Below are 27766 nucleotides of genomic sequence, written 5' to 3' on the forward strand. Positions count from 1 at the left end.
ACAATGAAAATACCATGATTGGCTTAGCTGAGTGCCTCTCAAGATGTGGTCTCCAGACCAGTAATATTAGCATCACCTGGAAGCTGCTTAGTAATCCAGATTCTTTGACCCTATGCATCAAACTTAAGGGGTGTGGTTTAGCAATTTGTCTTAACAAGATGTTTAAGTAATTTTGAGGCATGAGACATACTAGCCTGGACTAACCTATACTTGTGAGTAGGGAGAAGTACCGTGTACTGGACAGTTTAGGCTATGTTGCAAGGAAGTGGAAGGGATTATTACCTACATAGGTAGGTGATAATCTTGCCATAGTAGGACTGAGCTGGGGCCCAAGAATATGATTTTTAACTATATATACTCTTGATGGAGTCACAACTAGAGTCACAACTCTAGATGCAACACACTCTAAGGAAAAAAAATAATATATTGGACTTACAATTAAATCCATTGAGATCTATATTTTAGAGTCCTCATCTGTAACTGGAGTGAACAAACTGTCTCAAGGGCAAATCAGAGCTGTTGCATGTTTTGTATGGTGGGTAAGATACGGTTTTATGTTTTTAAATGATGAAAAAAATAGAATGTGAAAACTATGGGAAATTCAGCTTTCAATGTCTATAAATCAATTTTAAAGGAACACAGCCACGTTTATTCGCTTACATATTGTCTAGGATGCCTTTGGACTGGAATGGCAGGGCTGAGTAGTTGTGACAGAGATCATGTGGCTTACAAAGCCTGAAATATTTACTTGCCGGTCCTTTACAGAAAACATTTGGCAATCCCTGATCTATAAGAATAATTTACCGAAGAATAGTACATTCCCCAACCATCTTGTATAACTGATAAATTACTCTAATAGGTGAACGTTTTGTGTAGAACAGTGAAAGTATGAATAATGAAGTATGTTATTTCAAGAATATGTGCTTATTAGAATTGTGGTAGCTTTGTTGGAAGGAAGATTACTTTAGATTTGTAATTAATGTAAGCTTATAGTAGTAAGGTGTCATGTATTAGAGCCAGCAGTTTTGGGGAGGTAATTCACCCTCCCCCCTTTTTTAGTTAACTGCTGTTTATTCCTCAAGATGAACCTTTCTGTATAGCCCTATGACTGAAAATATTCTAAAATCTACCTTAACATGGCATATTAATGACAGAAGCTTTTTTATAACTTGCAGTGCCTCCAGGTAGTCATTTTGAATACTACCCATTACTGTGTAATTGTGTAGGTGCTGAAAGTGAACTCTTCGTAAAACATATCTTTTAAAGCTCTTTGTTTGGCTTTAATGAAAAAGAAGCATATACCAAGGTTAGTATAGATTTGAGACAGGAGAAATATGTGATTATGTAAGGGTTCAAAGAATCAAGTGACTGGCTTTTACGGGTGTTTAGACTTATTTTTAAAAAATACACATAAGATTTGCCTTGTTTGTCACATCATATTTACCTTCATTAGCCCAAGTTTACAAAAGATTCTGTTGCCAAAGAGAAAGATGAAAATGTTCATTTCTTGACATGTCAATAGAGATAGTAAGATCATGAATAGTGCCTTTTTAGGGCTAGTTTAGTTTAAAAAAAAAAAAAAAAAAAGCCCTTGATCTCTGATGCTGAAACACACAGTTAGGGGGAAAATTGTTAGACCTTTTTTTTGAAGTTCTCACCAGGCTACAGGAAGTGTCATATTCTATTTGGGGATATTTGCCTGTTAAAAACTATTTCTGATACTTTGAAGTCATCAAATATGAGTTCTGTTTCTATGGAAATTGTTAAATACATGTTGCTTTTCCCAGAGAGAGGTACTCTCTGTATACCTATATCATACCTATAATGTAGATTTCTTTTTTTAAGGTTATACATTGGCTCTTCAAAGACGTTCACCTCATCAGAGAAATCCCTGACTCCTTTGCAGTGGTGTAGACATGTCCTAGATAATCCAACTCCTGAGATGGAAGCAGCGAGACGTTCCCTGTGCTTTAGACTGGAGCAAGGTAATTGTGAGTGTGTGCATTTACATTCTCCAACTCTTGTCACTCTCAGTGCTGCTTTTGTTGCTGGTTTTGGAATAAACATTTCAATTGAAAATTCTTACCTTGAGGTGCAGCTGTTGCATGCAATTTGCTTCACATGTATTACACATCAAGCTTTCTCAATGTAGGATGTGTTTAGTTTTGTGCTTGATTTTAGCCATATTTTTAGTTTGCTTTAGTTCATATTGCAGTGTAGGAACACACAAATTTATTTCTTTTTTTTTTCTGTTTGCAAATATACCAGTCAAAAAAATTGTCAGTTATCAGTGCTCTGGGGTCAGTAACAAGGTTGTGTGTCTGGCTTCTAAGGCAGAAAACAGGGTTTCATGGGGATCTGAGTACTGACCTTACTGAGTGTCTTTAACATTTAGTTGGATGTATAACTGGAAGTGCTAACCTTTAAAAACTAAGAAATCTTCATATTGTCTGTAACATTAATTAACTTATGGAGCCTAACAGAAGTTTAAATTTAAAAAAAGGGCAGTTGGAAAAACAGCAAAAATGAATGAGTGGTACTCAGTTCCTTGCTATTTGATGCAGGGAACTACTTGAAGCTGTAATTATGTAGGCTTTTGGCTTGTCTCTTAACCTCTGGGCATCTGTTTCATCCTCTGGGAACACTGTTTCTATTCCATGGACCACCTGCATCCAAATCATACATGAGCTTCAAAGTACAGATTCCGGAGCCTCCAGATTAAAGAATCATACTGTTTGGGGGTAGGGTCAGGGGAGTCTGCATTGAGAAGTTCACCAGTGTGATTCTCATGTACACTGATATTTGAGAACGCTGCCCATGAAGCTCTTTGAGGATAATGAATAACATGTTTGGACATAAGACAAAGCATTATAGATAATGCTTCAAGAGCTCTTAATTCTATGACATTCATTACCTTTACATTCTTGACATCCTTCATCTTATTCAGTGTAACTGAACTCATCTTTAGAGGTGAGAAATACGAAATTTAGAGAAGTTCCCAGGGTTACAAGGCAGAATGATACTCAGGGACAGAGTCAGAGCCAGGGTCTGTCTGAAACCAGAGACCCCATACTTAAGTAGTATTCTGTACTGCCGTATTGGCATGGTCATAAGTAAATATCAACAGAAATCTGTTTTAAATACTTGGAAGGTGGGATGAAAGAATGTATTTTATTAACATTTTAACTGAAATGAAACAGGTGACTTAATAATGGAAAGTTGAAGAGCAGTGTAGGGACAAAGGCATGTTAGGGTTAAAACTTTGGTGATAGATGCTCATCTAACCGAGCAGCCATCTCAGAGTTGGAGGCTGTAGTACTCATTCTGTTCCCATTTACCTGAGTGACTCTAAGAAAACTGATACAGTTTGGCTCTGTGTTCCCAGCCAAATCTCATCTCCATTTGTAATCCTCACATGTAGAGGGAGGCACCTGGTGGGAGGTGACTGGATCATGGGGGAGGTTTCCCCCATGCTGTTCTCATGATAGGGAGTTCTCATGAGAGCTGATGGTGTTAAGTGTGGCACTTCCTCACTCTTTCACTTTCTCTCTCTCCTGCCACCATGTAAGGATGTGCCTTGCTTCCCCTTTACCTTCCACTATGATTGCAAGTTTTCTGAGGCCTCCCCAGCCATGGGGAACTGTGAATCAATTAAGCCTCCTTTCTTTATAAATTATCCAGTCTCAGGTAGTATCTTTGTAGCAGTGTGAGAACAGACTAATACACAAACCATTAAATCCCTTTGGATTAACTCTTTGAAGGGTTATATAGACCATTCCTAAGCCTCCTTACTTAATCCTTGACTCAGTGACTTATATCTACATTTTAGCATACAAACTTGGCTCAATAATTTGAAGTAAAATTCAAATTGAATTCAGAATTAGTCCTTTATCTCAGGAGTCAACAAACTTTTTTTTGAAAGGAGATAGATAGTCAATATTTTAGATTTTGTGGGCTACATAATCTCTGTCATGACTGTTCAACTTAGCCATGCCCAGAAAACAATGATCAACGCAGAAATTAATGAATGAGGATGCTTCCAATATAACTTTATTTACAAGCACTGACATTTGAATTTTGTGTGGTTTTTCACATGTCACAAAATGTATATATTTTTCCCAATTATTAAAAAAATATGAAAACATTTCTTAGCTGGTGAATTATTACAAAAGCAGGAGTGGGCTGGATTTGGGGTACTCTCGGCCACAGTTTACCCACCCCGGCATTAAGTCATTTGCACACTAGATAGATTTACATACATATAAGCATTATGTCATTTGCACACTAGATAGATTTACATATAAGGTTAGGTTTTTTTTTTCTTTTCTAAAAAGTAATCCTAATTGATGGTTGCTATTGAGATATTAGACTAAGTGCTTCGTTATCCGATTTTCCTTTCATTGATGTGGAGCTCAGGCAGAATCGTGAGGTCATGAGGATATGAACTGGCATACTGCAGTTTTGTTCATGATGTAATTTATTTAAACTTCCTGTAAAAGTTTAGAGAACGAGTTTTTCAAAACCAAAATTAGTCTTTTACTTAATTTGTATATAAACTCAAAACTTCTTTTGCTGTGACACTAAATGTTTTTATTCCAGAGATCCATAATCCATAATCCTGTTGAGATAAGAAGTAACCAATTAGGTTGTTTACTGGAGAAAATTCTTTTTTAAAAAATTCAACTTATATTTTATAAAATATGTCTATAGTTTAAAAAAATAGTCTTACAACTGTTATAAGACAAATATCAAATTGCTGCCCCAATCTCTCATGCCCTTTTTATTTCCCAGATGTACTTAAGAAAAGCTATTTGTTTTGGTTTTACTGTTTACCTCTCTTTTTAAATTCCATGTTTATATGGCCATTGCTTTGAATTTTTTCATTTTAAACATTATCCATTGGCTTTTGACTTTGGATGGTGAAGATTTAATTCTTTTACACCTCACTTCTATATTTTTTCTCTGCATGTCCTTTCTATGTAACATTTTACTACCTTCAGGGGACATCAGTATATATTATGATAGAAAGTTATATTCAAGCCATGCAATATTTTATCATTTCTTTTTCCATCTAACTTTTTTGTTTTTGAGACAGATTCTTGCTCTGTGCCCAGGCTGGAGTGCAGTGGTGTAATCTCAGCACACTGCAACATCTGCCTCCTGGGTTCAAGGGATTCTCTGGCCTCAGCCTCCTGAGTAGCTGGGATTACAGGTACATGCAACCACGCCTGGCTAATTTTTGTATTTTTTAATAGAGATGTGGTTTCACCATGTTGGCCAGGCTGGTGTTGAATGCCTGATCTCAGGTAATCCACCTACCTTGGCCTCCCAAAGTGCTGAGATTACAGGCGTGAGCCACTGTGCCCAGTCCATCTAACATTTTTTTCAGAATTAATTGGAAAAAGATGCCTAGTTTTGTTGTTGTTGTTGCTGTTATAATTTATAAGACAGGGTCCTTGTCATTAATTTATCCCCAAACTCTCTTGATGAACCATCCACAGTATGAGACACATAAATCCAAGAGTTTTGTTTTGTTACTGTTCCTTCAGGCAGCGCCCTATTCTCTTACTCTACTTGGAACTAGTCATCTTTAGCCTCTGAAGAGCCATCATGGTGGGACTTTCTTTTGCTTATCCTGGGAATTTCTCTGGCCCCTCTTCAGTGCTATATTACCTGTTTCTGAGCTACAAGTACTTTCCTTTCTATTCCATTAAAAGAAAGGAATATTTCTGCATTTGCTTTTTTGGGAGAGTAGAGGGAAAAAGGATATGTGGCAGGTAAATTTTGAGAACCTCCTGTGTTTCAAAACATCTTTATTCCTACTTTCACTCTTATGCAGGATTGTTATTTGGGTTAGGTATAGAATTCTAGGTTAAAAACCATTTCCCACAGAGTTTAGAAGGCATTATTCCATTATATTTTAGCTCAGGGTTGCTGTTGAAGTTCAGCACTGTTCTTATTTCTGATTCTTATTTGTGACCTTTCTACCTAAAATAACATGAATATTTTAGAATATTGTCTTTTATTCTTGGTATTCTGAAATTTCATTTATTTTGTGTGTGCTATAAACTTTAGTTCTGCAAAATTTCTTGCATTATTTCTTTGTATTCGTAGCCCTCCGCCCTTGTTTTCTCTATTCTTTCTAGATACTTCTGTGGGTCAGAATCGCCTGGATTGATGTTCAAATTTTATATTTTTCTCTCTGGCTTTCTATTCTTGATTTTGTTGCTGTTGTTCTACTTTCTTGGAGATTAAAAAAAAAAACACATCTTCTAAACTCTACTGCTGCATATTGAGTGACTTCTATGTACCAGGTACCATTGTAGGTGATGGAGATGCATCAGTGAACAGCACAGATATTAAGTCTCTGCCCTCATTGAGCTCACCTTCTGGTATTCAGATTTTCACTTAGTCCTCCAGATCTGTAAGGTATTTTTATTTGTGTTTGTAAAATCTAGTGGCTTTCTATTTCAGTTTATTCAGGTAATGAAGCCTGTCTTTGATAAAAGTAGGAGAGGAGCAGTTGCCTGAGCAGGCGGGGTGGGGAGCTGGAGGGTTTAGGTGCTTTCCTATAGATTTTCAGTCACCTGGTTTTTTTCACTTCACCACAGAACTCCCTACCCTCTGTGGTACTTCGCACCTACGATTCCAGAACCTTGCTAGGTCCTTATTAGTTTCTTTTTGCTGTAAGGCCATAGAACAGAGGATGTCAAAACCCAAGTCTCTTTCCACTTTTCATTTCTAAGATGTGACCATCCTGAGTGTGATCATTGTCTCCTGTCCCGTTCAGTCTTCCTATAGCTTTATAAGAGTTTGAGTTTAACTCTTACTGTAGTGTGGTTTTATAAGAGAATAGGAAGGAATTCATAGTTAATCCCCCATATTGAAGAATACTTACTGGCTTCCAATTAAGGGGGTCCTTTGTCAATGATGGTTAATTGACAGATATCAAAAATTATGGTTTTGACCCACACTTTATTCATAACATAAAGATTTAATTGGAATAATGCGAGCTTTCCATATTTTTGGTTTCAATAATTCTCTAATAAAGCATTTTTCTTTTTTTATTATACTTTAAGTTTTAGGGTACATGTGCACAATGGGCAGGTTTGTTACATATGTATACATGTGCCATGTTGGTGTGCTGCACCCAGTAACTCGTCATTTTATTTTTCTTTTTGCTTAGACTTAATTTCTCCCTTGGGCAGTCCGCATTTTTGAGTAACAGATATTACTGAGTGTTTTCTTTGAGACTAGAGTTGTTTCTTTTCATTTGAATATAAATTGCCCAAGAGAATGGACTTTGTTTTGTTGAGCACCAGTTCTCTAATTCCTAGAAGGGTACCTGACACAAAATAGATGCTGTTGCTAAAGCAAATGAATGTTTTTTTGAGCCCAATGTAACTATTACTACTGTTTCAGTTTTGGTTTTGAATAATTTAAGATGGGTCGGGGTCCTTGCAACATTTTCGTTATTAGCCACCTCTTATATTCAGGGCATAGACTAGCATCAGTTGAAGTATCAGCTTGCAGTATTGCTTTCCCATTCACAAGCATGTTTACTCTAAAACAGTCAGTTTCTACTTATCTTACACACTTTGTTGCAAAGTGATTAATTGAAGTCCTTAGGAGTTATACATCTCCCTCTGTATACACAGAAATTAAAGACACTTCACTAAGAAATTCACAGCCATGAGTAGGAGTGATGAGAGGTAAACAAAGGGTAAAGCTACCCTCTCCTTTTCACCCTCTTCCTCTCTGCATTATGCTTTTGTCTCTCATACTCTTAACTCTTTCATTGACAGGTAGGTAAAAGTTCCTTAATGTGAGCCTGGAGCTTCAGATGAGATGCTGCTTATGTAATATTTGAGCAAATATTTTCGAAACTTGGTTCCTCTTTTTTGACCTTGATGTTTTGAAAAGAAAATTCTTCAAAAAGTAAAGATTAATTCCTTTGTAGGAAATGTGGAGAGGGGCATAGTTGTGAGGAGCCAGAATGTTTCTGGTGGGCAGAACTGGTCTTAAACCCTCTTCTACCTTATTTCCTCTTTACCCTAGGCCGTTAGCCCAGGCTGTTTTCTTGGCTGCAAGTTAGCCACGGTGGTAAGTTAGCCGTCCCTCCTTGTTTATGGAGTAAGCATCCCCAGGAAGCCATCTGAGTAAGGGTTTGTCAAGGTTGGTTTCTGTAGGTCCATCTGGCTGCATTTCTCCCAAGATTGTCTCTAACTGCACAATTGCTAATGAGCTTATTTGTACTGTAACTTCTTGCAGGGCCCAGGCTTATTTCTCTTCTTGCTGCCTACATTTGTGATTTCATAGATTCCTCAAAAAGCTTTCATGATGTATCTGACAACTTTTGACCCTGGACCTAGATAACAAAACTTGCTAAGTTATGAGAGAATGTATGGGACACAGTTAAGCTTTGTGTTGAGATTGTGAGAACAAGCTTATTAGAATTCTGCCCTTCTGCAGAAAGTTTTTTTTTCTGAAGAAAATGAAGGAAAGGGATTTTTATAAGATTTAATTTTGTAGGGAGACAGCACCTGCATTATCACTGTTTTTAAAATATTGCTAAAAAATACGTTGTCTTCACAACCGCAATTTTGCAAATGGTTAAATATTTTTTAAAAGATATAATAAGATAGTTATTTTTAGTGCATATAGTATATTCCTACAGATGACTAATATGTATCTAATACCCCTAATTCTTATAGGGAATATTGACTTGGATCTAAGAAACTTTTTTTTTTTTTTTTTTTTTTTTAAAGACAGGGTCTTACTCTATTGCCTAGGCTGGAGTGCAGTGACGCAACCACGGCTCACTGCAGCCTTGACCTCCCTGGGCTCAGGTGACCCTCCCACCTTAGCTTCCCAAGTAGCTGGGACTGCAGATGTGTGCCACCATACCTGGCAAATTTTTTGCAGGGGCAGGATTTTGCCATGTTGCCCAGGCTGATATTGAACTCCTGGGCTCAAGCAGTCTGCCCACCTTGGCCTCCCTGTGCTGGGATTATAGGCATGAGCCACTGTGCTTGGCCCTAAAAAACTTTTTATTATAAATTGCAAAACTTATTATCCTCTTTTCCAAGCTGATCTTTTAATATTCAGATTTTACAATTTATAAAGTCTTATGTATCATGTAGTCAGCACAGTCAAGTTACTTAAGTTTTCTCAGCCTCTTTTACATTTGTATTTATTTTGTAGTGTTGTTATAAGGAAATAGATATTTGTAAATTAGATGAGATAATGGCTCAAATATTAGGTGTCTCCCCCTTATATTTGAATAGTGTAAATGGCTTTTTTGGATAATTTACAGAAAGTAATGTTAAAAGTGAAATAACATTGCTGGAAATTAAAATCTCCTGGCATCTCTAAATCTGCAGTCTGTTGGTATAAAGTTAACTAATAAAGCCTAGAATAGAATAATCTCTCTCTTTTTTCCCCTAGAACACTGGCCACTTATTTGAGTGTGCAGTCTTCAACAAAGCTCAGTATCTTGGTTGGTTTTCCTCTTTTGAAGATGGTCCTAACGATGTTTGCTTTCTATTTCGAGGCACCCTGTTTTGTGAAAATCTTTTTGTTTAGTTGTTAATGTATGTGACTTTTTCCAAATAGATTAAGCATCTGAAGATGGAGGTCTATACCTAAAATTGTTTTTTGAATTGCCAGTGCTTAATAAATTTTTCAGCATGTTTTAAGTACTGAATTTTTTTTTTGTGATTGACTAATTTGAGTATGTTTAAATTTTTTAAGTTGGGCAAAAAAAAAAAAACAATTTTCATTGAACATTTGGTGTTGTAAATGGCATCCTACTAGCCAAGCCAAAAAAAAAAAAAAAAAAACCCTCAAAAAACCAAAACAGAGCGGTGTTCATTAAAGTGTTAGTTCTGAGCGTGGGGGTTTCGGTCTGTTTTGTTCATTGCTGTGACCCTTTCTGTGCCTGGAATAACTCCCATCGCACTGTAGGTGTTGTATGCTAGTTGTTGAAGGAGTGAATATGGTGGAAGTTTTCACCTTAATAGTTATGCCTCATCCCTGCTCCACTGTGATTGAGATGGTTGTCCTTATTTCTAGGGCCTTGCCTAGTAAGTGGGGACATTTAGCAGATTTCACAGGGCTATTTTAGAAAGATTTCTGGAAATATTGGATGTGAAATTACTTCAGAAATGTGAAGTACTACATATACAGAAACATTCCTAATGTACAGATTTTCATTTAGAAATTGAACATAAAATACAGGGAATCCTCTTTGCCTGGCTACTTATACTTCATAGAAAACTAAGTGTGTTTTTGGCAGAGGGTGGGTATCTGTTTTCTCTACCTACAAATACAGATATTTGTTAGGGATCTTACACTGAAAAATTTTGTAAGTGTAGTTTATTCAACAATCATAGAAAATCCACAACAATCTCTTTAGTTGGTTGCTTAATTTTATTTTTTATTAGATCTAAGTGTATTCCATTTCTAACTTGCCCATCTTTCTAACCCCCTCTACTCCTTTACAATAAAAATAACAAAACTGCATAGAACTTTCATGGGTAGGATTAACTCACTTGATATCCTAAATTGAAATAAGGCTAATCTAGGGTCTTTGGTAAATTCATGCATGAGGCTGGGATGTTAAATAACCAAATAATGATCAAAGGCTTATCTAAGTAATTTGAAACGCCCAAAATGTGGCTCAGTTAATTTGGGGCCAGTTAATAAAAGCTTATCTTGGCTTAAGGTACTTGAATGTCTATAACTATTCAATCAGGACAGGTCACATTTGAGCAGAGTAGGTGTACTTTTCACAAATAGTGGAGGCCTACACAATTATATCCTTGGCTCATGTTTCGCTATGACCATCTGTCATTTCCTCTGGGATTAGATACTAAGGAAATGTGAATAGAAATTACCCCATTCATTGAGTTTTTCTTTTATCTTCATATGGTGCCAGTTCCCAATCTTATTTTAGTTGTTATAAAGGAGTGTTAATGTCCAAATTTAGCCGATGAAGAAGAAAGTTGTAGACTAATCCACAGTTCTGCAAGTGACCCTTTCTTTTGTTAAAATCCACACAGATTGAACTGAGACATTAAGCTTATCAAATGTCTGTCTTCTGGAACCTGACCAGTCTGTCCTTGCTTGGCCCAAGATGTTATCTCCACTAGCTCATATTTCTAGTCTCGAGATGCTCTGTCAAACTTGGAACACAAAATTAAAACTTAGTCTGTGAGGTTCATTTTAGGTAAGCTTTGTAAAGAATTTCTTTTCTCACTGGAAAAACAATCTGGAATCATATTGGAATTTTTGTGCAGAGACAGGGTCTCCTGATACATGCTATCATTCCTGTGTGCTGAAAATGGAAAATGCATTGTCATAGCTGTGGGATTTCATCACATCTTTATGTTGCTTTGCTCTTATGTTCAGAATAGCCCCAGTGCATTTACTTCAGTATTGGCAATGATTTAGTACAGTAACAGATAATAAGGGATTGTGCTTCTATGAAATTTGCAGTTTCAGTCCATTATACCCTACAACCTGATATGTGTTTGCCAGATTTCCTTAAATAATCCTTTTTTCTTTTGCTAATTTGTACTTGTGTTTCCATGTGTTTTTTTTTCCTTTGGTTTCACTTTGCATTTCTACCATGATTCGAAAAGTGTTTTTCAAAGTAAACAATAATGGTTGTTCTGGTGAATTTATTATTGACATGCTATTTTGTTACCTATCTCCACAAAGGAAAAAATAAAACAATAGAGATTCTCCCAAAGTAGTTGTCTACTGCTTTCATACTACTGTGACGGTTGATTAAATTTGACTCTATGGTAGTGAAATTCTTTTTTTTTTTTTTTTGGTAGGTGTTGGTACCTGTTTCTTGGGACCTCTACAGAATAGTCAGGTTTAAAGCAAGACTTTCTAGACTCTCTTTTCTGAACCACTGGGGCTTGATCAGATGATTACAATACATGAAATATGTTGAGTACTTATTAGGTACAGTCAGTGCTAAATACAGGGTGCAGTGGCAAGCAAGATGAGCTCAGTGCCTGGCCTTGGGAACATGCATTCTGGTGCAAAAAACAGATGACACAGATAGCAGTTCTTTGTTCTTCCTGTCCCATAAAAGAAGCATAATGATGTGAATGGCAGCTGACCCAGGGGTATGATCAGAAAATGATTTCCCAAAGACGTGAGGCATCAGCTGGGACCGGAGAGTCAGTGGGAGTTAAGCCAATAACTCTGTGTGTATGTGTGTGTGTGTGTGTGTGTGTGTGTGTGTGTGTCCGTGTGTCCATCTGTTCGTCCATCCAACGCGAGGAGGAGGTGAGGAAGAGTGTCCCAGGCCTTTTCTGTCACTGGGATAAGCCATAACTCAAAGAAGAGTCTTTCAGTTTCAGAGACATTGGAGAGGAAGGATAGCAATAGCATGTGGAAAGGCCCTGCAGTGGGACATAATGTGAGGAAATGGCAGGCTGTTGTGGTAGGGGTGTAATGGAGGGAAATGACTCTAAATGAAACTAGAAACTAGACATGTGTGCAGCATCTTCAGGGCAGTTAAAGATTCTGGATTTTATCTTAAAATGGTTGAAAAACCTTTGAATAATTTTTAGTAAAGGAGTGATGTAACTGAACAGCTAAGCTACAGGATATTACCTGAATTGTCTTAGAAGGCAGAGCCTTTTTTGGAAATCTGGTGAACTGTGGAGAGTGAAATAGTGGTTTTAGAAATTCTTTGAAACATGGGTAAGGTTAGGCTTTAGCATTTTTTTAAGGGAGAGTCTTAGATAAACTTGGGAATGTTTTCTTCTTTTTCATTAATATCCCAAATTTCTTGTGTGACTAATGTGAGAAATGGTAGATGAAAATGTGGCCAAGTTCTCGTGACACTTAATTTACTTTGGAAACATAAGGGTTTGATTTGTTGATGTTCTCAATTATTTATAATATTTGGGAGCTTTAAACTTCTATATAGTAATAAGATTCATATATTTGAGTTTTGGAGCGCTTGTCAATTTGTGAGTTTAATTTTTTTTCTACTGTCATAGTTGTAAGGTTGCATTTCAAGAAACAGTGTATTTAAATTTACTAGTCTTTTGAAATACAGATTTGCTGTCATCGGGTGTGTCCTGTACTTGTGTATATGTATTTGCATATGCATGCTCAGTCTGGTCTTCCATTTTTATAGTATTTTCAGATAAATGAAGTTGGATCAGTAAAAGCATACCTGCTGGGAAAACAAGCAATTAAATCATAAGTTTTTTGGTCATTTTTAATTTCTTAGACTTACTGAGGGAAGAATGGACAGGGCTAAGAACCAAGCTGCTTCTCTGAAAGTTGGCCAAAGGAATCTACCAAAATGGGATGGAAAATATGAGAGAAGTGAGGGGACAAAAGAAGACAGACCCAGAACCTCTCATGTTTTAACGGGAGTTCTAGAAGCAGGAACGTACTGAACAAAGGAAATAATCAGTAAATAATAGAAGAAAATTTCTTTGACAGATCCTCAGGATGAACTAAGATAGATGAAAAAAAGCCATGCACCTAGATCTCCTGGTTATTGAATTTCAGATTTTCCAGAATTAAAGATAAACTATTCCTTCATTTGAACATTATTGGGAGTTTATCTATAGTATAACAAACTTCAGACATTTTATAAGTAATATTGGATGCTAGATAAAAAATTAATATTGTCTTTAAAGTTTTAAGGAAGAAAGTTATTTTCAAACTATAATCCTGTACCGAAGCAAATAAGTGTAGGAGCAAAAGAAACTTTTGCTTATGCAAAGTCTGGATTTTATCTTAAAATGGTTGAAAGTTTTACCCTTTGTGCACCCTATTTTAACAGTGGGAAACGTACAAGGAAAAAAGATCACATGAGATCTAGAAAACAGTAGCCTCGGAGATGACCTAGGAGAAGCTGAGAAAGATGAAGATGAAATAAGACAGTGATTGACTCTCAGGCTTGTGATGTTCTTCACCTGGTGGTTGTGTTCTAGAGCAGAAAAATTACTTTCTTTACCTTGGTCCTGTCGTATCTGTGATCACCTTATAGCTATCCCAATCACAGCTATAAAACAGAATGAAAATCCAGTAAACCTTGACAGTGTAAAAATAGAACTGTCAAATCTGGAGATGGATACGGAGAAGGTGCATATATACTAAATAACCTTTCATGGTGGGAAATCAGATACCAACAAGGCGATGATTGGATTTTCTGTTGTCTATTTAAAGTTATATACTAATTATGTAATTGTATTGAAATTATGAAAAACAAAGTGGAAAGTGGGCCTGGGTGGGGAAGGAAAAGAGACTCCTGTTTTAGGCCTTTAATATATATTTTAGTGTTGTTTTGTGTGCAGGTATTTTAATAAAATCATGAATGGGTTAGTTTTAGGGCCAAAGATAGTTTTCCCTTGGTCAGAACTCTGAATTTGTATATTTACTTTCTATCGTCTCTTAAGATTAGTGGGTCAGAGGCCTTTTCTGTTACTGGGATAAACCATAACTCAAAGAAGAGTCTTTTAGTATCAGAGACACTGGGGAGGAAGGATTATACAAATTCTCTTCTCATCACTCTTCCATTCAATAACTGACAGTGCTTTCTAAAAGCTTGGATTTGCCACCACACTTTACCCAGTCATAGGCGTGAAGACTCTTAGTAAAAATCTAGTCTGTCCTTTCAGAGGGAGGGCCCTCTGTTTTCAGCATGAGATTATTTAGCCTATTTCTTCATGTAATTAGATTCTGTAACATATTGCTTACCTTACCTCATGATTTCGGTGTAGAACCTGTAAGTTATTCTAGCTGGTTGTCAGCTTGCATTGTGGCTGTAGTCTAAATTGGAAGCAGCCGTCTGTAATCTGCTTGACAACATCTCATCTTTGCCAAATTATTAGATCAGTCTTCTTCTTTGTTCTTTTAAGATTAAATTATTAAGTTTGATTTAAACTATAGCAGACACACAGACCTAAAGGGAAAATGGCTTCTATAAAAGGGAATTTTTAAACATGCCTTTGAAGTGTAATTACTACTACATTTTTTTTTTTAAATCTCCACTATTAATTGCAGATGGGAAGTTAGAAGATGACTTGTGAAGTTGTAGTGGTCAGTCTGGTCCTGGATAATACTGGATTTGATCTGGTGTGCTTAAAGCTGTTGTCTTATCTTCAGTTTTGACCAATGATTAAGTGGAAACAAGTTGATAGTCAAGATAACTTCCCCTTTCTGACCTTTATTTTTCAGCTCTACTTTGAGACTGTTGTCCTGGTTAAAGAAGTCCCGCAGAAGGATCCAATAATAGCCATGAGGGAAGAGCATTAGATGTGTGATGGTGCAGTGGGTTAAGATCTGAGAAGTAGATAAGGTCTAATCCTTTAATTATGATTAGATGCCTTATCCATTAAGATTATGTTTCCTATTAAAACCTAAGAAACACTTGACCTTTTAAACTTAGTGTCAAGAATAATTATAAAACTCTGATTTCCGTGGAATAAATGTTATTCAGTAGTACTCCTTATGCAACATGGTGGAATTTGTAACTCTCGTTCAACAAATATTTATGAAACATTTACCTGCCAATTGTCAGGAGTATACAACTGCTTTGTTACTTTTGAACTAAATATATTTTAAAGCTTAATCCTAATATCAAAAGTGATTTTCTTCATTAACTGTGCATATTAATTACATATGAACTAATGAACTCTTACATTGGGTATTTCTTAAAGATGGTATATAAATCATGTTTTAAAAATATTACATTTTGAGTAAAATTGGAAATTTAAAGATTGAGTATCTGTAGTATCCTGGGATCATAGGTACTCATACATATATATGATGGTTAATGATTTTTAAGTTATTACATTCATTGTCATAGTTTGAATGAATGGGAACTGCGGGAAGAGATACAAACTAACTTTCTGATAAGTTTTTCATAGCTAAATTTGAAGACTGTGAGACTTGGGTATAATGACTGACTTACTTTGATTGAATCGTCCCTAAGACTACCAATTAGGTGCATTTAGTAGTTCTTCAACCCTTCTTATGTAAATACACTGACAAATACATTACAGTTGAATTCTCTGTATTTCATGCATGTCTGGGAAGGAGTACTGTGAACATCTGCTTCAAAGTAGTAGGACTTCCTAGACCCCATATGCTTGTTTATCAGGTCGTCAAGCACTGTGGAGAAACTAATGCTACTCAAGTTTACCCAATAAAAAATATTGGATCAGATAAGCTGCAAGCCATATGTTACTGCTCCAGAAGGGTTGCTCAGGTTGGAGCCAAGTCAGCAGCACTTACCTACTGTGAACTTACAGCCTTTCCAGAAAGCTTGTATCTCAGTCTGTGCAGACAGAGTTTATGAGAGTGAACCAGTAAATTGCTGTCTTCACCTTGGTTTTTGAATTCTTTTGTTAAAGTTTAGTGTAAACATTTGAGCGCATCTGTGTGCCAAGAATTTCTATAGGCTCTAAATACGTAAAGATATAATATCACCTAAGAAGTTTATACCTGAGAGGATGGTTTATGGAAATGGAGATTTTCCTGCCCTGGTGGTTTATGGGTTTGGGTCAGAATGCTGTGTTCTGGGTAAAACTTCCTGCCAATTTAAGGGAGAATAAAAAATACTTAAAGGAGCTGATGTTTCCTTTACCTTCACTGATCTTAGGCCATTCGGTAACTGGTATTTATAAAGGACTAGAAGTTGGATTCCTCTGTTTGGCTTGGAACTGAGGCTTGCATGCCTGTTGTATAAAGAAAGAAAAAAGCAGGATTTGCTTCACTTACTTTTTCCTTATTTTCCAGAACTCTGGTAATGAACATCATTAAGAGTCAAGATAAATAAGTAAGAACTGTTGACCTATCCTGACCAAGCTTTTGAAGGTCAGACAGTTCAGTTTTGCTTCTGAGTTGGTAACAACTGAGCAAAGACTGAGTCTCCATAGTTGTCTAGGTAGATACAGCGTAAGAAGCCGGCCCATTGTTTTGAGAAGACTAGGTTACACTTCTTTAGAATCAGGAAAAGTGAAAAGTAGAAAACTCCTACAGAATCTTTTCTCCTACCTAGCTTCTAGAACATTTTCTTTCAGAATGTAGAATGTTGGCTGGGCGGTGGCTCACACTTGTAATCCCAGCACTTTTGGAGGCTGAGGCGGATGGATCACCTGAGGTCAGGAGTTTGAGACCAGCCTGACCAATATGGTGAAACCTCCTCTCTACTAAAAATACATAAAACAGCCAGGCGTAGTGGCACATGTCTGTAGTCCCAGCTACTCAGGAGGCTGAGACACGAGAATTGCTTGAACCTGGGAGGCGGAGGTTTCAGTGAGCTGAGATCGTGCCACTGCACTCCAGCCTGGGTGTCAGAGTGAGACTCAGTCTCAAAATAAAATAAAAATAAATAAATAAATAAATAAATAAATAAAAAAGAATGTAGAATGTTTTTGCTACAACTTGCTATAACATTTCATTAAAAAAAGTATTACCATTTGTGAATGCTTGCTGCAGGCTTTCATCCTGTACCCATGAAAAGCCTGTTTATTTCTTCCTACAAACATAATTTTTTTTCATATGAGAACACTGCAACATTTAAGATGTTATGGTTTGCTCCAAATTTCAAAGCTAGTATGTGGCAGGATGAAGACTGGAACTTGGGCATCTGAATTCTTACTGAAGTGTCCTTTCAGTCTTTTCTTGGTCTTTATTACAGTATGTTATGGAAAACTGTAGTGAAGAAGTATCCTGTCAGCCATCACTGCTGTGTCTCAACACCTGATGCTATGGTTCTAGCCCTGCACGTTTTTCTGAGTGACTATTATAAAACTGGTAATGTATGTTAGCCCGGGGTTGACACACTATGGCCATATCTGTTTTTCTGCCTGTTCTGTATGGCCTAAGAGCATTTAAAATGTAAAATGTTAAATGCCTTTTATGTTTTTTAATGGTTGAAAAAAACAAGAATATTTCATAACCCTTGAATATTAAATTCAATTCTCAGTGTATATAAATTAAGTGTATCTATGCTTCTATAAAACATTTTCATTTCAGTTTTTTCAATAGCTGCTTTCATACCATAATGTCAGCATTGAGCTGGTGTGACAGAAACCCGATGGCCAGCAAAATATCAGCTGGCCCTTTACAGAAAATATTTGACCACTGTTAGTCTGTGGCTGTGCTCTCATTTTGGATACAGCCTTCCAGACCCCATCTAACTCTTCTTCTCAGGACCTTCCCTGTGGTTTCTGAAATCTCCAGTGGAAGATTATCTTCAGTCACTGGGGTGGTTTTTTTTTTTCCTCTTAATTATGGTAAATTCCTCTTAATTATGGTAAATTTGTTTATTTTGACAACAATATGACTCTCACACAGCCACTCTCAACCTGAACCTGTAAGACATAAATACCCTTTACAGAATGATAAGGCAGGCACACGCTAACATTTTCAATCTCAGCTCTTGTGTTGAGATTAGAATTGTTCCAGAGATATGCTTTTCAGACTGACCCAGGCAGTCACTTTCATGGTTAACCATTTTCCTTGTTTCCAGTAGTGGCCATCCTAGCCTTTTACTACATGAGGTTCTTTATTCCACCTCTGGAATAAATATTCTCAGCATATTTATTGCCTGTAACTTACAGATTAAAAAGCCTTAAACTCACCTTCCTCTCCCTCATTCTCTGTATTCTGTCTTTACCTCCCTGTTTCAGAGGAACTGAGAACCCTCCCTTTCCAAGGCTGTTCCCCCTAGCTAATCTCTGTCCCATTCCTCTCATCTCCAGGAACTTTTTTCCATGCTTTTCTTTTTCCTTAGACTCTTCTCTTGTCTGTTATTTCTAATCTCCAAGTCTCCTTGATCCTAAAAGCCATCCTCCCTTGAGCCTTATACTCCTCAAGCTACAGCCCCCCTCTTTTTTTAAACAACAACAACAACAACAACAAAACAACAACAAAAACATTTATAGCCAAATCTCTCTTCAAAGACTTTTTCCTCACCTTATATCTGCCTGACCTGCTAACACTGATTTTTCCTTATGTCTTCTGCTGAATCTGCTCTCATCAGTGGCCTCGTTGTTCTAGCCAGTAGCCTCTTTTTAGTCCTTATCCTACAGGCCCTCCCTGAGTAGTTGCCACTATTAACTATTAGCTCCCATGTTGAAACTCTTCTGCATTAGTCTTTTTTTTTTGGTTGGGACTGGACGCATCTTTGAGCCTCTGGAATTCTCCTCCCCAAATGATCTTTCTCAGTTTCCTTTACTCATTCTCCATCTGTCTACTCTAAATTGTTCCTTCCAGTCCCTTCTCTTTTCCTTGTGTATTTTCTCCTTGGGTGATTTCAATCATGCTTCATCTAACACCTATTTGTTGATGTACCCTGAATCTGTTTGTCTCTCTAGCCCTCTTCCCTGAACTCCAACTCCATACTGGACACAAGCACATAGGCATTTCCAGTAACCATCTTGAGTTCAACTAATTTTTTTTTTAACCTAAACATGAGTATCTCATGCTCTCTATGTGCGATGGCATCAGTGTCTTAAGAACTAAAGCATTAGCTTCGGTCTCTTTTTTTCCCACTCCCTATATTCATTGGGTTGCCAGATAGCTGCACTTCAGCTCAAATGTGGCTCATTGAACCTATTCTCACCAAATGTTCTGCTTGTGCTTTTGTTCAGGACCTCATCATGTCTCACCAGGTCTATTTACAAGCCTCTTAACTGGTCTCCCAGACATCAGTCTCCATGCCCATTTAGTTCATCATTTCTATGGCTACTTATGTCATCTTCATAAAATGTAATCTGATTATGTCTTTCACCTTCTCACAGTCAAAACACTAACTGTTCATTAAAGTGTAAACTGTTCATTAATGTGTATAGATATGAGACAGTGCAAAACCCAACCTACCAACCTCTCCAGCCCTAACTCTTCTCTTATACCCTATGCTTTAGTCCAAACGTTTGCCATTCCCTGATTGTACACTGCTCTTTCATGTGTTCTTGGTTTCATATGCATTACTTCTATTTAGAATGGTATCATATCCTGTGAGATAAGCTCCTCAACCTTCAAGGGCCACATTAAACATAATGTCTCCTGAAGTGTTTAGATTCCCCCAGAAAGTTAATCATTGCTTTTACTTTGCTCTGAGTGTACTCCTTATGGTGCTTTTACTGCACTTACAATATGACATCATATTCCACCTTACTTGCCTGTCTTCTGCAGTAGCTGGTCTTTAGAAACTGGAGTGGGAAGGAGAGGAGAACAGTCACCATATCTTATTCATGTCAGCACCTGGGGCATCTGATATGCTATAGCCACAATAGTTAGTGCCTATTCAAATGAATAGAGAAATGAATTTTTAAAAGTGGGTGGGAGTATAGGGGCCAGGCAGACTTCTCGGAATGACTGTGGAGCAGGGAAATGCCACATGCTGTGTGTATCTGTGGAAGATATTTAGGTAACTGCTTGGAGACTGACCTTTGAAGTTTTTTAGTATCTGTTGCCAAATGTTGATTAAAGGAATGACTCTAGATGTTGTAAACGTTGGGCATCTGAATCATTCTGGAGCACTACACACACACACACACACACACACACACACACACACACACATACACATACATATATACACATATATACATATACATATATATACACATATATACATATATATATTTTTTTTTCCTCAGGTACACGGCATTACTTATGAAGATTTAAATAAAAAGTTGGCCAGTTCCACAAGGCAGAACCTGGGTTAGGGAATGAGGGAGAATATAAATTTGGCTAGCTGGGAAGACAGCCATGAGCATGGATACAAAACCATGACTTATTTAGAAAATAGGCTGTGAATTTTGGTGAAACAGACCTAAAGTTTGCTGCTAATGAGTTTTTATTGGGTTTGCTAGGTATTAAGCCTAGCTATTAAGCCCAGCATGCATTAAGTATTTTTCCTAATGCTGTCCCTCCTCCTACCATGGATGGAGCTAGAAGCCATTATCCTCAGCAAACTAACGCAGAACAGAAAACCAAACACTGCATGTTCTCACTTATAAGTGGGAGCTGAACAGTGAGAAGACATGGACACAGGGAGGGCTTGTTTTCTAGAATAACTTCTGCCTGATGAGAAGTGTGGCTCTCCTGTTAGAACTCACTAGAAAGAGTGAGGGTCCTGACCTCCAGGGCTTCCTCACCTAACTGAAACCAACCCAGATGCCGTGCTATTGACAGTAGAATGTATCGAAATGCTACCAAACGGCCCAAACAGAATTGCAGCCGTTTTGTAACTCTTTCTTGGATTGCAGGAAATGGCAGCATTTCCAGAATTCGGTGGCAGCTTTGTTGCCTTCTTGCATGGTTTTTCACCGGTTAGTGTGCTTGGCATAATCCTTCCTTTTAACTGTGCGATGCAGTGCTATAGGAACTAACTCATCTTAGTGTCACCTGTTTAACCACTTTTCCATGTTTGTTACCCCAGTCACAGATCCTAGGCCTTAGTAATATAAAATCATTTAGTTGGAAACCGGAAGATTGATATAAAATTCAGCAACTTAGTAGTTACTAGAAAGTATTAATGAAGTGCTTCTCCAGATATATTTTTCACCGAGATTTTAGCTGATTTGAAACATCTAATTAGACTATTATTTGTCTTCAGAGTTAACAGAATTATACTTAAGTTTAAAAAATTGGGCAAAGTAATTTATATGTCAGGATAGGAGTGGTAGAATGGTTTGAGATAAGGAAATATTAGTCAACTTGCCAAAATTTTGACCACATTTAGCATTTATTGAGTGCGTACTGTGTTCCAAGTCTTGTATTAGGTACTGAAATGACTGTAGTGAGAAGAATGAAAAGGATTGTTGCCAGACTATGTTATAATGTTGCTTCATTTTTGAACTCTTTAGTTTAATGCACTACCGACCTTTTGAGTCTTCTAAGATATTAAATCAGTTTTTTCTTTTATGTGAATTAAGTAATTGCTTTCTTAAATTTGATTTTGATTATGTGTAGAGACATGTCTATTTAACAACAATTTGAATACTTTACTCTGAGTCTAAGCAAAGATGATCAAGCGATGGTAGGAATGTCATTGTTTCTGGGAACTTTTTGTTGGTCACAGAATAATTTTCAGTGTGACAAATTAAAGAAACTTAGGTTGTTCCTTAAACCCATTCTGTCGTCTGCCTTTTTATGATTTTCTTGATTTTATCACGGGAGCATTTATCAAATCTAGTTTTTTTGGTCGTACTTTGCTTAATGGTATACAAAAATAACTACACAGATGTGTTATAACTTATCTTTTCAGTCAGGCAACTTTGAAAATGTACAAAAAATAAGAGACCGTTAGTCATCCTCAACTTATTTTTTTTGAAAAAAAATGAGGTATCAGTCTACAATGTAGTACTTTATCACATTTATTCAGTAGAAGATGATTATCAGACAAGGGAGGTGAAGTAGAAAGTTTAACCAATAAGGGTGCATCCTTAGGGTAGCTTCAGAGACACTGTAGAGGTGGGCGTGAGACACTGTAGAGGTGGGCGTGAGACACTGTAGAGGTGGGCATGAGATAAATGGCAGTCTGTAAGGGTGGTAGTGAAATGAGCTGAAGTACCTTTAAGGTCTTGCATTTGATGAAAAGCCCCTGCGGTACTTTAATTGATGAGAGCAACACAGTTAAAATACATGACATTCAGAACAGGTTTGCTCAGGGCAGTGTTGGTGGCTGGAAGTTTGTTGAAGAGCGGGTTGCAGTAATCTGGTGAGAGGTGGTGAGTGGTTAAGGAAGTTGCGGTAGAACTACAGAGATTATGCAGAAAGAAGTGTCCTGGGAGGTGGTTTAGCTTAAGGCATTTGGGAAAGGAAACTGTGCCAAGTGTCGTACATTGATTCAGTGTGTAGTCCTGTTTGGGGCCAGTTCGATGCTATTCTAGGGATTGGAATAAAATGAAAAAATGCATAGTCTATGCCATTTCCAAGTTTGCGAATCCCCCCCCTTTTTTTTATAAATAGAACTCTGGAGTAGGAGTATAGGGAAATTTAACTGTTGTTCAAAAATGGATCACCCATTTTTTCTCTTTTGGCAAAATTGCCTCACTCCTTTCTTTAGAGCTATTTTGGTCATCACTGAGCCTCTTGAATCATTTCACATCATTTTATATACCAAAAATCCACTGAGATAATTGGTTGAAAAAGATAAAATTGCTCTTTTTTACAAGTTCTTTTTGTTTGTTTTATTCTTTATAAAAGTGCTTCCTGTTACAATTCTTTAGCTATGTACTGAAGAACAACTAGGATGTGATAGCTTCCACTCCTGTCCTCCTCCTCCTCCACTGTAACCTTGGGCACTAGTGGAGCATTATTGTTTTGTTAGCTTGCCTTTACAATAATTTTCCTCCCCTTTCTGAAAAGCTTCAATGCTAAACAACAATGTAGAGCATTCTTTCTTGCAATAGACGCTAATTGTGTTCCTAGTTGGGATCTTGCTGTCATAGCCACAATAACTGTGTCAATTGTGCGGGGAGGCTGGGTCACAGTGGTTATTGTGCAGAGTGATGAATGCTGCTTACTTGTGATGTGCTGCCGCCCGCATCTGTGGGTGAGAACACGCAGTTACTGTAATTTGCCTGGCAAGTGATCAGACTGGTATAAAATAACATCATCTGTTAGGCAAGATAGCAGTCACAAAGAACTATTGGCCTTTTAAAATATAGAATTTTTAATGAGAAACTTTGAATAATAGAGATTGTGAACATGTGAGAACAGCTACCTAGTGTGTGTTGCATTATTAACCCCTAGTTTGTAGTGTATTCTGGAGTCAAGTTGACCTACATAGAAGAGAAGGAACTGGAAGTGCATGTCTGTGTTCTGGCTCCGATTGGGAAAAGCTGCTTAACCACTGTAAGTTACGGGTTGGATAAGTGACATATATGACTGGTGTCAATTGGCAACCAGGCTTCACAGTTTCATGAAATGTGTGGATTCTGAAAGTGTTGTCATTGCGAATGTAGTTTCCTTGCCTAGTTCTTCCACATACTTAAGGAAAAGATATTTTTAATGTAATTGTTAGAATGTGTTGGTACGTAATGATTCTGAAGTGAAAGGAAATATATATATATTTTTTTTAAGTAAACTTGGTGTTTTGCAAGGATCTGAAGAATCCCAGTTTGGAGCTGATTATTTTCTTGACTGTCCACATCCCACAGTTTTTTTTTTTTCTCTCCATCCCACTGCCCATTTTAAAGCACTTTTCAGCTGTCTGATTGCTCATTAGCATTGCTCATTAAAAGTGGTCTGGGGGCATGCATTTCAAAGCAGTCCTTTTAATACTTGGTTTTTTAAGTTTTGTCAAATTCCCAGTGAATACAAACCAAATTATTTCTTGAAGTTTAGCCTTGTTTATATTTTTTATATTATTCCTTCTGCTTAGTACATGTCTAAATGATTACTTTTCAGAAAAGTGAATTTTGCTTAGCACATTGATTTGTATCTCATGAGAGGAGAGTAAACCATGTTTGGTGTGACTTAAGCTTTTATGATTTGGGATTTGTGTGTGTGTGTGTGTGTGTGACCCCAAGAACATGGAGATACAAGGGGTGGTAATTTTGGAGGGGAGAAGTACATTAATTAGACAAGTGAGGTAATGTAAGAATGAGATCATCTGCCCATGGCTGGTGTAATTCCTTTTTGTTCATTATATTAATTCAAAAAATAATATTAAAGTGATAACATGTATATTCCTACCTTGAAAAGCTAGTTATATAAATAATATGTATGTTTAATGCAGATAATTTGGAAGATTTTTTTTAAAGAAAAAATCCAAGTGATCACCCATAGTCTCTGTACCGGATAGTCATTGTTAAGTTCTGGTATAGATACCCCTCTGTTACTTTGTACACTGTTTTTCCTTTAAACCTTGTTTTGGTCTCAAGGCCATTTGGAAACACAGTAGTCATTCTAAGTCCTCCCATAATCCAATACTGAATTTACATAAAATATTTTTTATCAACATTTTCTGATATTAACTGAGTAGAAAAAATATAGAATTACATATAGTTAATATTAAGAACATTTCCCTTAATTCCTAAAGATTAGGAAGATTATACACTTGAGTTTTTCTTTTGACACTAATCCTTTTTTATATTGCAAAACACTAAATCCTTATGTGGACATAGAAAATTGAAAACATTTCTAATGTAGAAACTCAAAATAAATTTTCATTATTATACAGGCATGTTGGCTTTAATCAAAGTAAGATTGATTTACTTTTTAAAAATGGATGTATAAATAGGACCCTAATTCACAAATTGTTTATTTTTTATATATTTTTTATTTAGATAAGTGGAAGTAAGTTTAGATAGTCCTATGAAAAGTTGCTTTGTCTTTTTTTTTTTTATTCTCTTCCCTTTCTCCTTCTGACAAGTCAACATCTGCTTCCATATAGCTAACTGCTGCTATTTTCTGCTTCTGTGACAGCTAGCCGATGGCGGAGTCTCTTCTCTTCAACTGCCTCACTGGCTTTTCCTTATAGTCCTGTTGCAAGACTCAGCCCTTATAGCAATGGCATTAATACTCCCAGCTTCTCTAAAACCTCAAATAAAGCAATACTAACACCTGAAAAAACAGGTAATATTTTAACTTCTTGACTAGCTGCTTGCTTTGTAATTCAGTTACTAAACACAGCTTAAATATTCATCTTTCATTTGAAAAGCTTGAGAATAATCTTAAGAGTGGAGAGTTTGTGCTGCACACTTACTTTGGGTACAAAAGGCCTAGCACTAATTTGTACTCTAACACCATTGATCTACTGCTCTCAATTGTATGTAGCAGACAGTCTTCCCTCTTTAGCAAAAGTATATGCATGCAGTTCTGTATTTCCAAATGCTTATGTGCTTTTAAAATTAAATGTCAAACACAATTTAGGTAGTTTTTATTATTCAAGATTGTAAGTCTTTATTTTTTTAAATTTTTTTCTGGTAGCTTTTAAATTTAGCTAAGGCTGTGTAGAAGAAAATAGTCATAGTGGCTTTTTATGAGATGAGGATCTCACCATTTTCTTATTTTTCTCAGCATTGGTGTGATTCCATTCCTATAGCCTTCTTCTATTTGTTCTTTGGTTCTTTTATCTGAAGCCATTGATTTTTTTATTCTCATGGGTGGCTATAAGTCTCCCGTGACTACTCTCTGGTCTATATTATGTGGGTGTTGTATATATTTCTGCATATGTATGTGTGCATTTTAGATGTGATATTCTTACCCGTTTGTAGCACTGCTGTTTGTACTCATTAAGAAATGGACCAGATTAAAATTTAGTTTAAAAATATATAATCAGTTACTGTCAGACAAGTGTGTCTTATTATTAAAGTATACATGAATATATATTCTTATACCATGCCTTTAGATATATACATATCTAATAGGATGTAGATTTTAGCAGTAGTGAATTTTTTATTGTGATAAAAAATATAATGTGAAATCTACCCTCTTAACAATTTAAGTATATAGTACATGGTGACTTTTTAAATTGTGAAAATTCAATTTGAAAACAGTGAACAAGTGGTTTTGTATATATGAATTGTGTACACATGATGTGCACGTTGACCATTAAATGGTGACATGTTGGTGATTTTTGTAACACGAAAACATGAGACAAATTGCTGACTGTTTATATATGAATTGTAAAGCATGTATAGATATCAGTCCTGCAGATGAAAGAACACACATTTCCTTTGTGTTTCAGGTTACACTTCCAGGGGCTCCCCGCTCAGTCCCCAGTCATCTATCGACAGTGAGCTGAGTACTTCAGAATTGGAGGATGATTCTATCTCCATGGGATATAAATTACAGGACCTCACTGATGTTCAGATCATGGCTCGTCTGCAAGAAGAAAGTATGTGTTCTTTCTAAACTAGCAAAATGAGGCTTCCACTTGGAATATACAGGCAGAGGGGGAGGTTCAGGCATTTCTCTCCAGGTAATGGGCAAATAATTAGATTCTTTCTCTCATACTGTCCTACTTTTTAGGTGGAGCCAGTTATATACTTCTCACACTATCATGAGGTGGTAGGACTTAGTCTGATGAAAACACATTGATACATGGACATTGCTGGTATTGTCACTGTGGAAACAGATGGACAGTTTCCTAAAAAACTAAAGGTGCAACTTCCATGTGGCCCAGCAAACTGCACTCTTGGATATTTATCCCAGAATAGTGGAAATTTGTGTTTACACAAAAACTTGCACGTGAATGTTCTAAGCACCTTTATAGCCCAAAACTGTAATTAGCTTAGATGGCCTTCAGTAGGTAAATGATTAAACCAATCATGTTACATCTATACCATGGAGTATAACTCAGCAATAAAGAGGAACAAACTACTGATATACACAACATCTTGCTTGAAGCTCCAGAGAATCATGGTGAATAAAAAAATTGATCATAAGAGAGTGCATACTGTATAATTCCACACATATAACATTTTGAGATGACAAAATGTTAGGAACAGAGGACAGACTAGTGGTTGGTGGAGTTAGGGATAGGGCTTAGGGTCTCAAGAGGGTCTCGAAGCTGGATGTAGTTATAAAAGGGCAACACAGGATTTTTGCAGTGTTGGTACTATTCATTGGTGGATCTTTGAACCTGTAGGTAATGAAATTGCATATAGCTTAATACTCTCTCTATGTCTCTCTGACAGAGACACACACACACACACACACACACACCCACACACCTGCGAAAATCTGAATAAAATGAGTGGATTATATCACTGCCAATACCCTGGCTGTCATATTATTATAATTTTGC

General features: G+C 36.7%; 1 protein-coding gene and 1 long non-coding RNA gene across 6 annotated transcripts in view; one reads left to right on the forward strand and one right to left on the reverse strand.

Moving 5' to 3' along the window:
* SLAIN1 (SLAIN motif family member 1) overlaps positions 1–27766 on the forward strand; it is a 65885-nt gene that overhangs the window by 18936 nt on the left and 19183 nt on the right. For 2 of the 5 annotated variants that reach the window (XM_031001387.3, XM_031001389.3), the window contains exons 2-4: positions 1846–1985; positions 25441–25590; positions 26705–26854. In XM_031001387.3, the coding sequence (XP_030857247.1) occupies positions 1846–1985; positions 25441–25590; positions 26705–26854 (440 nt within the window). Of the gene's footprint in view, positions 1–1845; positions 1986–23765; positions 23866–25440; positions 25591–26704; positions 26855–27766 lie in introns of those variants that run through there. The other 3 variants (XM_031001388.3, XM_031001390.3, XM_031001391.3) reach the window with 2 other exon arrangements.
* LOC129526079 (uncharacterized) lies at positions 4021–17028 on the reverse strand. The gene is made up of 2 exons (XR_008670688.2): positions 16771–17028; positions 4021–4490 (listed from the first exon to the last, which is right to left on the reverse strand). It is a non-coding gene; the product is annotated as an uncharacterized lncRNA (long non-coding RNA).

The sequence above is a fragment of the Gorilla gorilla genome, chromosome 14, assembly GCF_029281585.2.
Source record: "Gorilla gorilla gorilla isolate KB3781 chromosome 14, NHGRI_mGorGor1-v2.1_pri, whole genome shotgun sequence".
Lineage (NCBI taxonomy): Eukaryota > Metazoa > Chordata > Mammalia > Primates > Hominidae > Gorilla > Gorilla gorilla.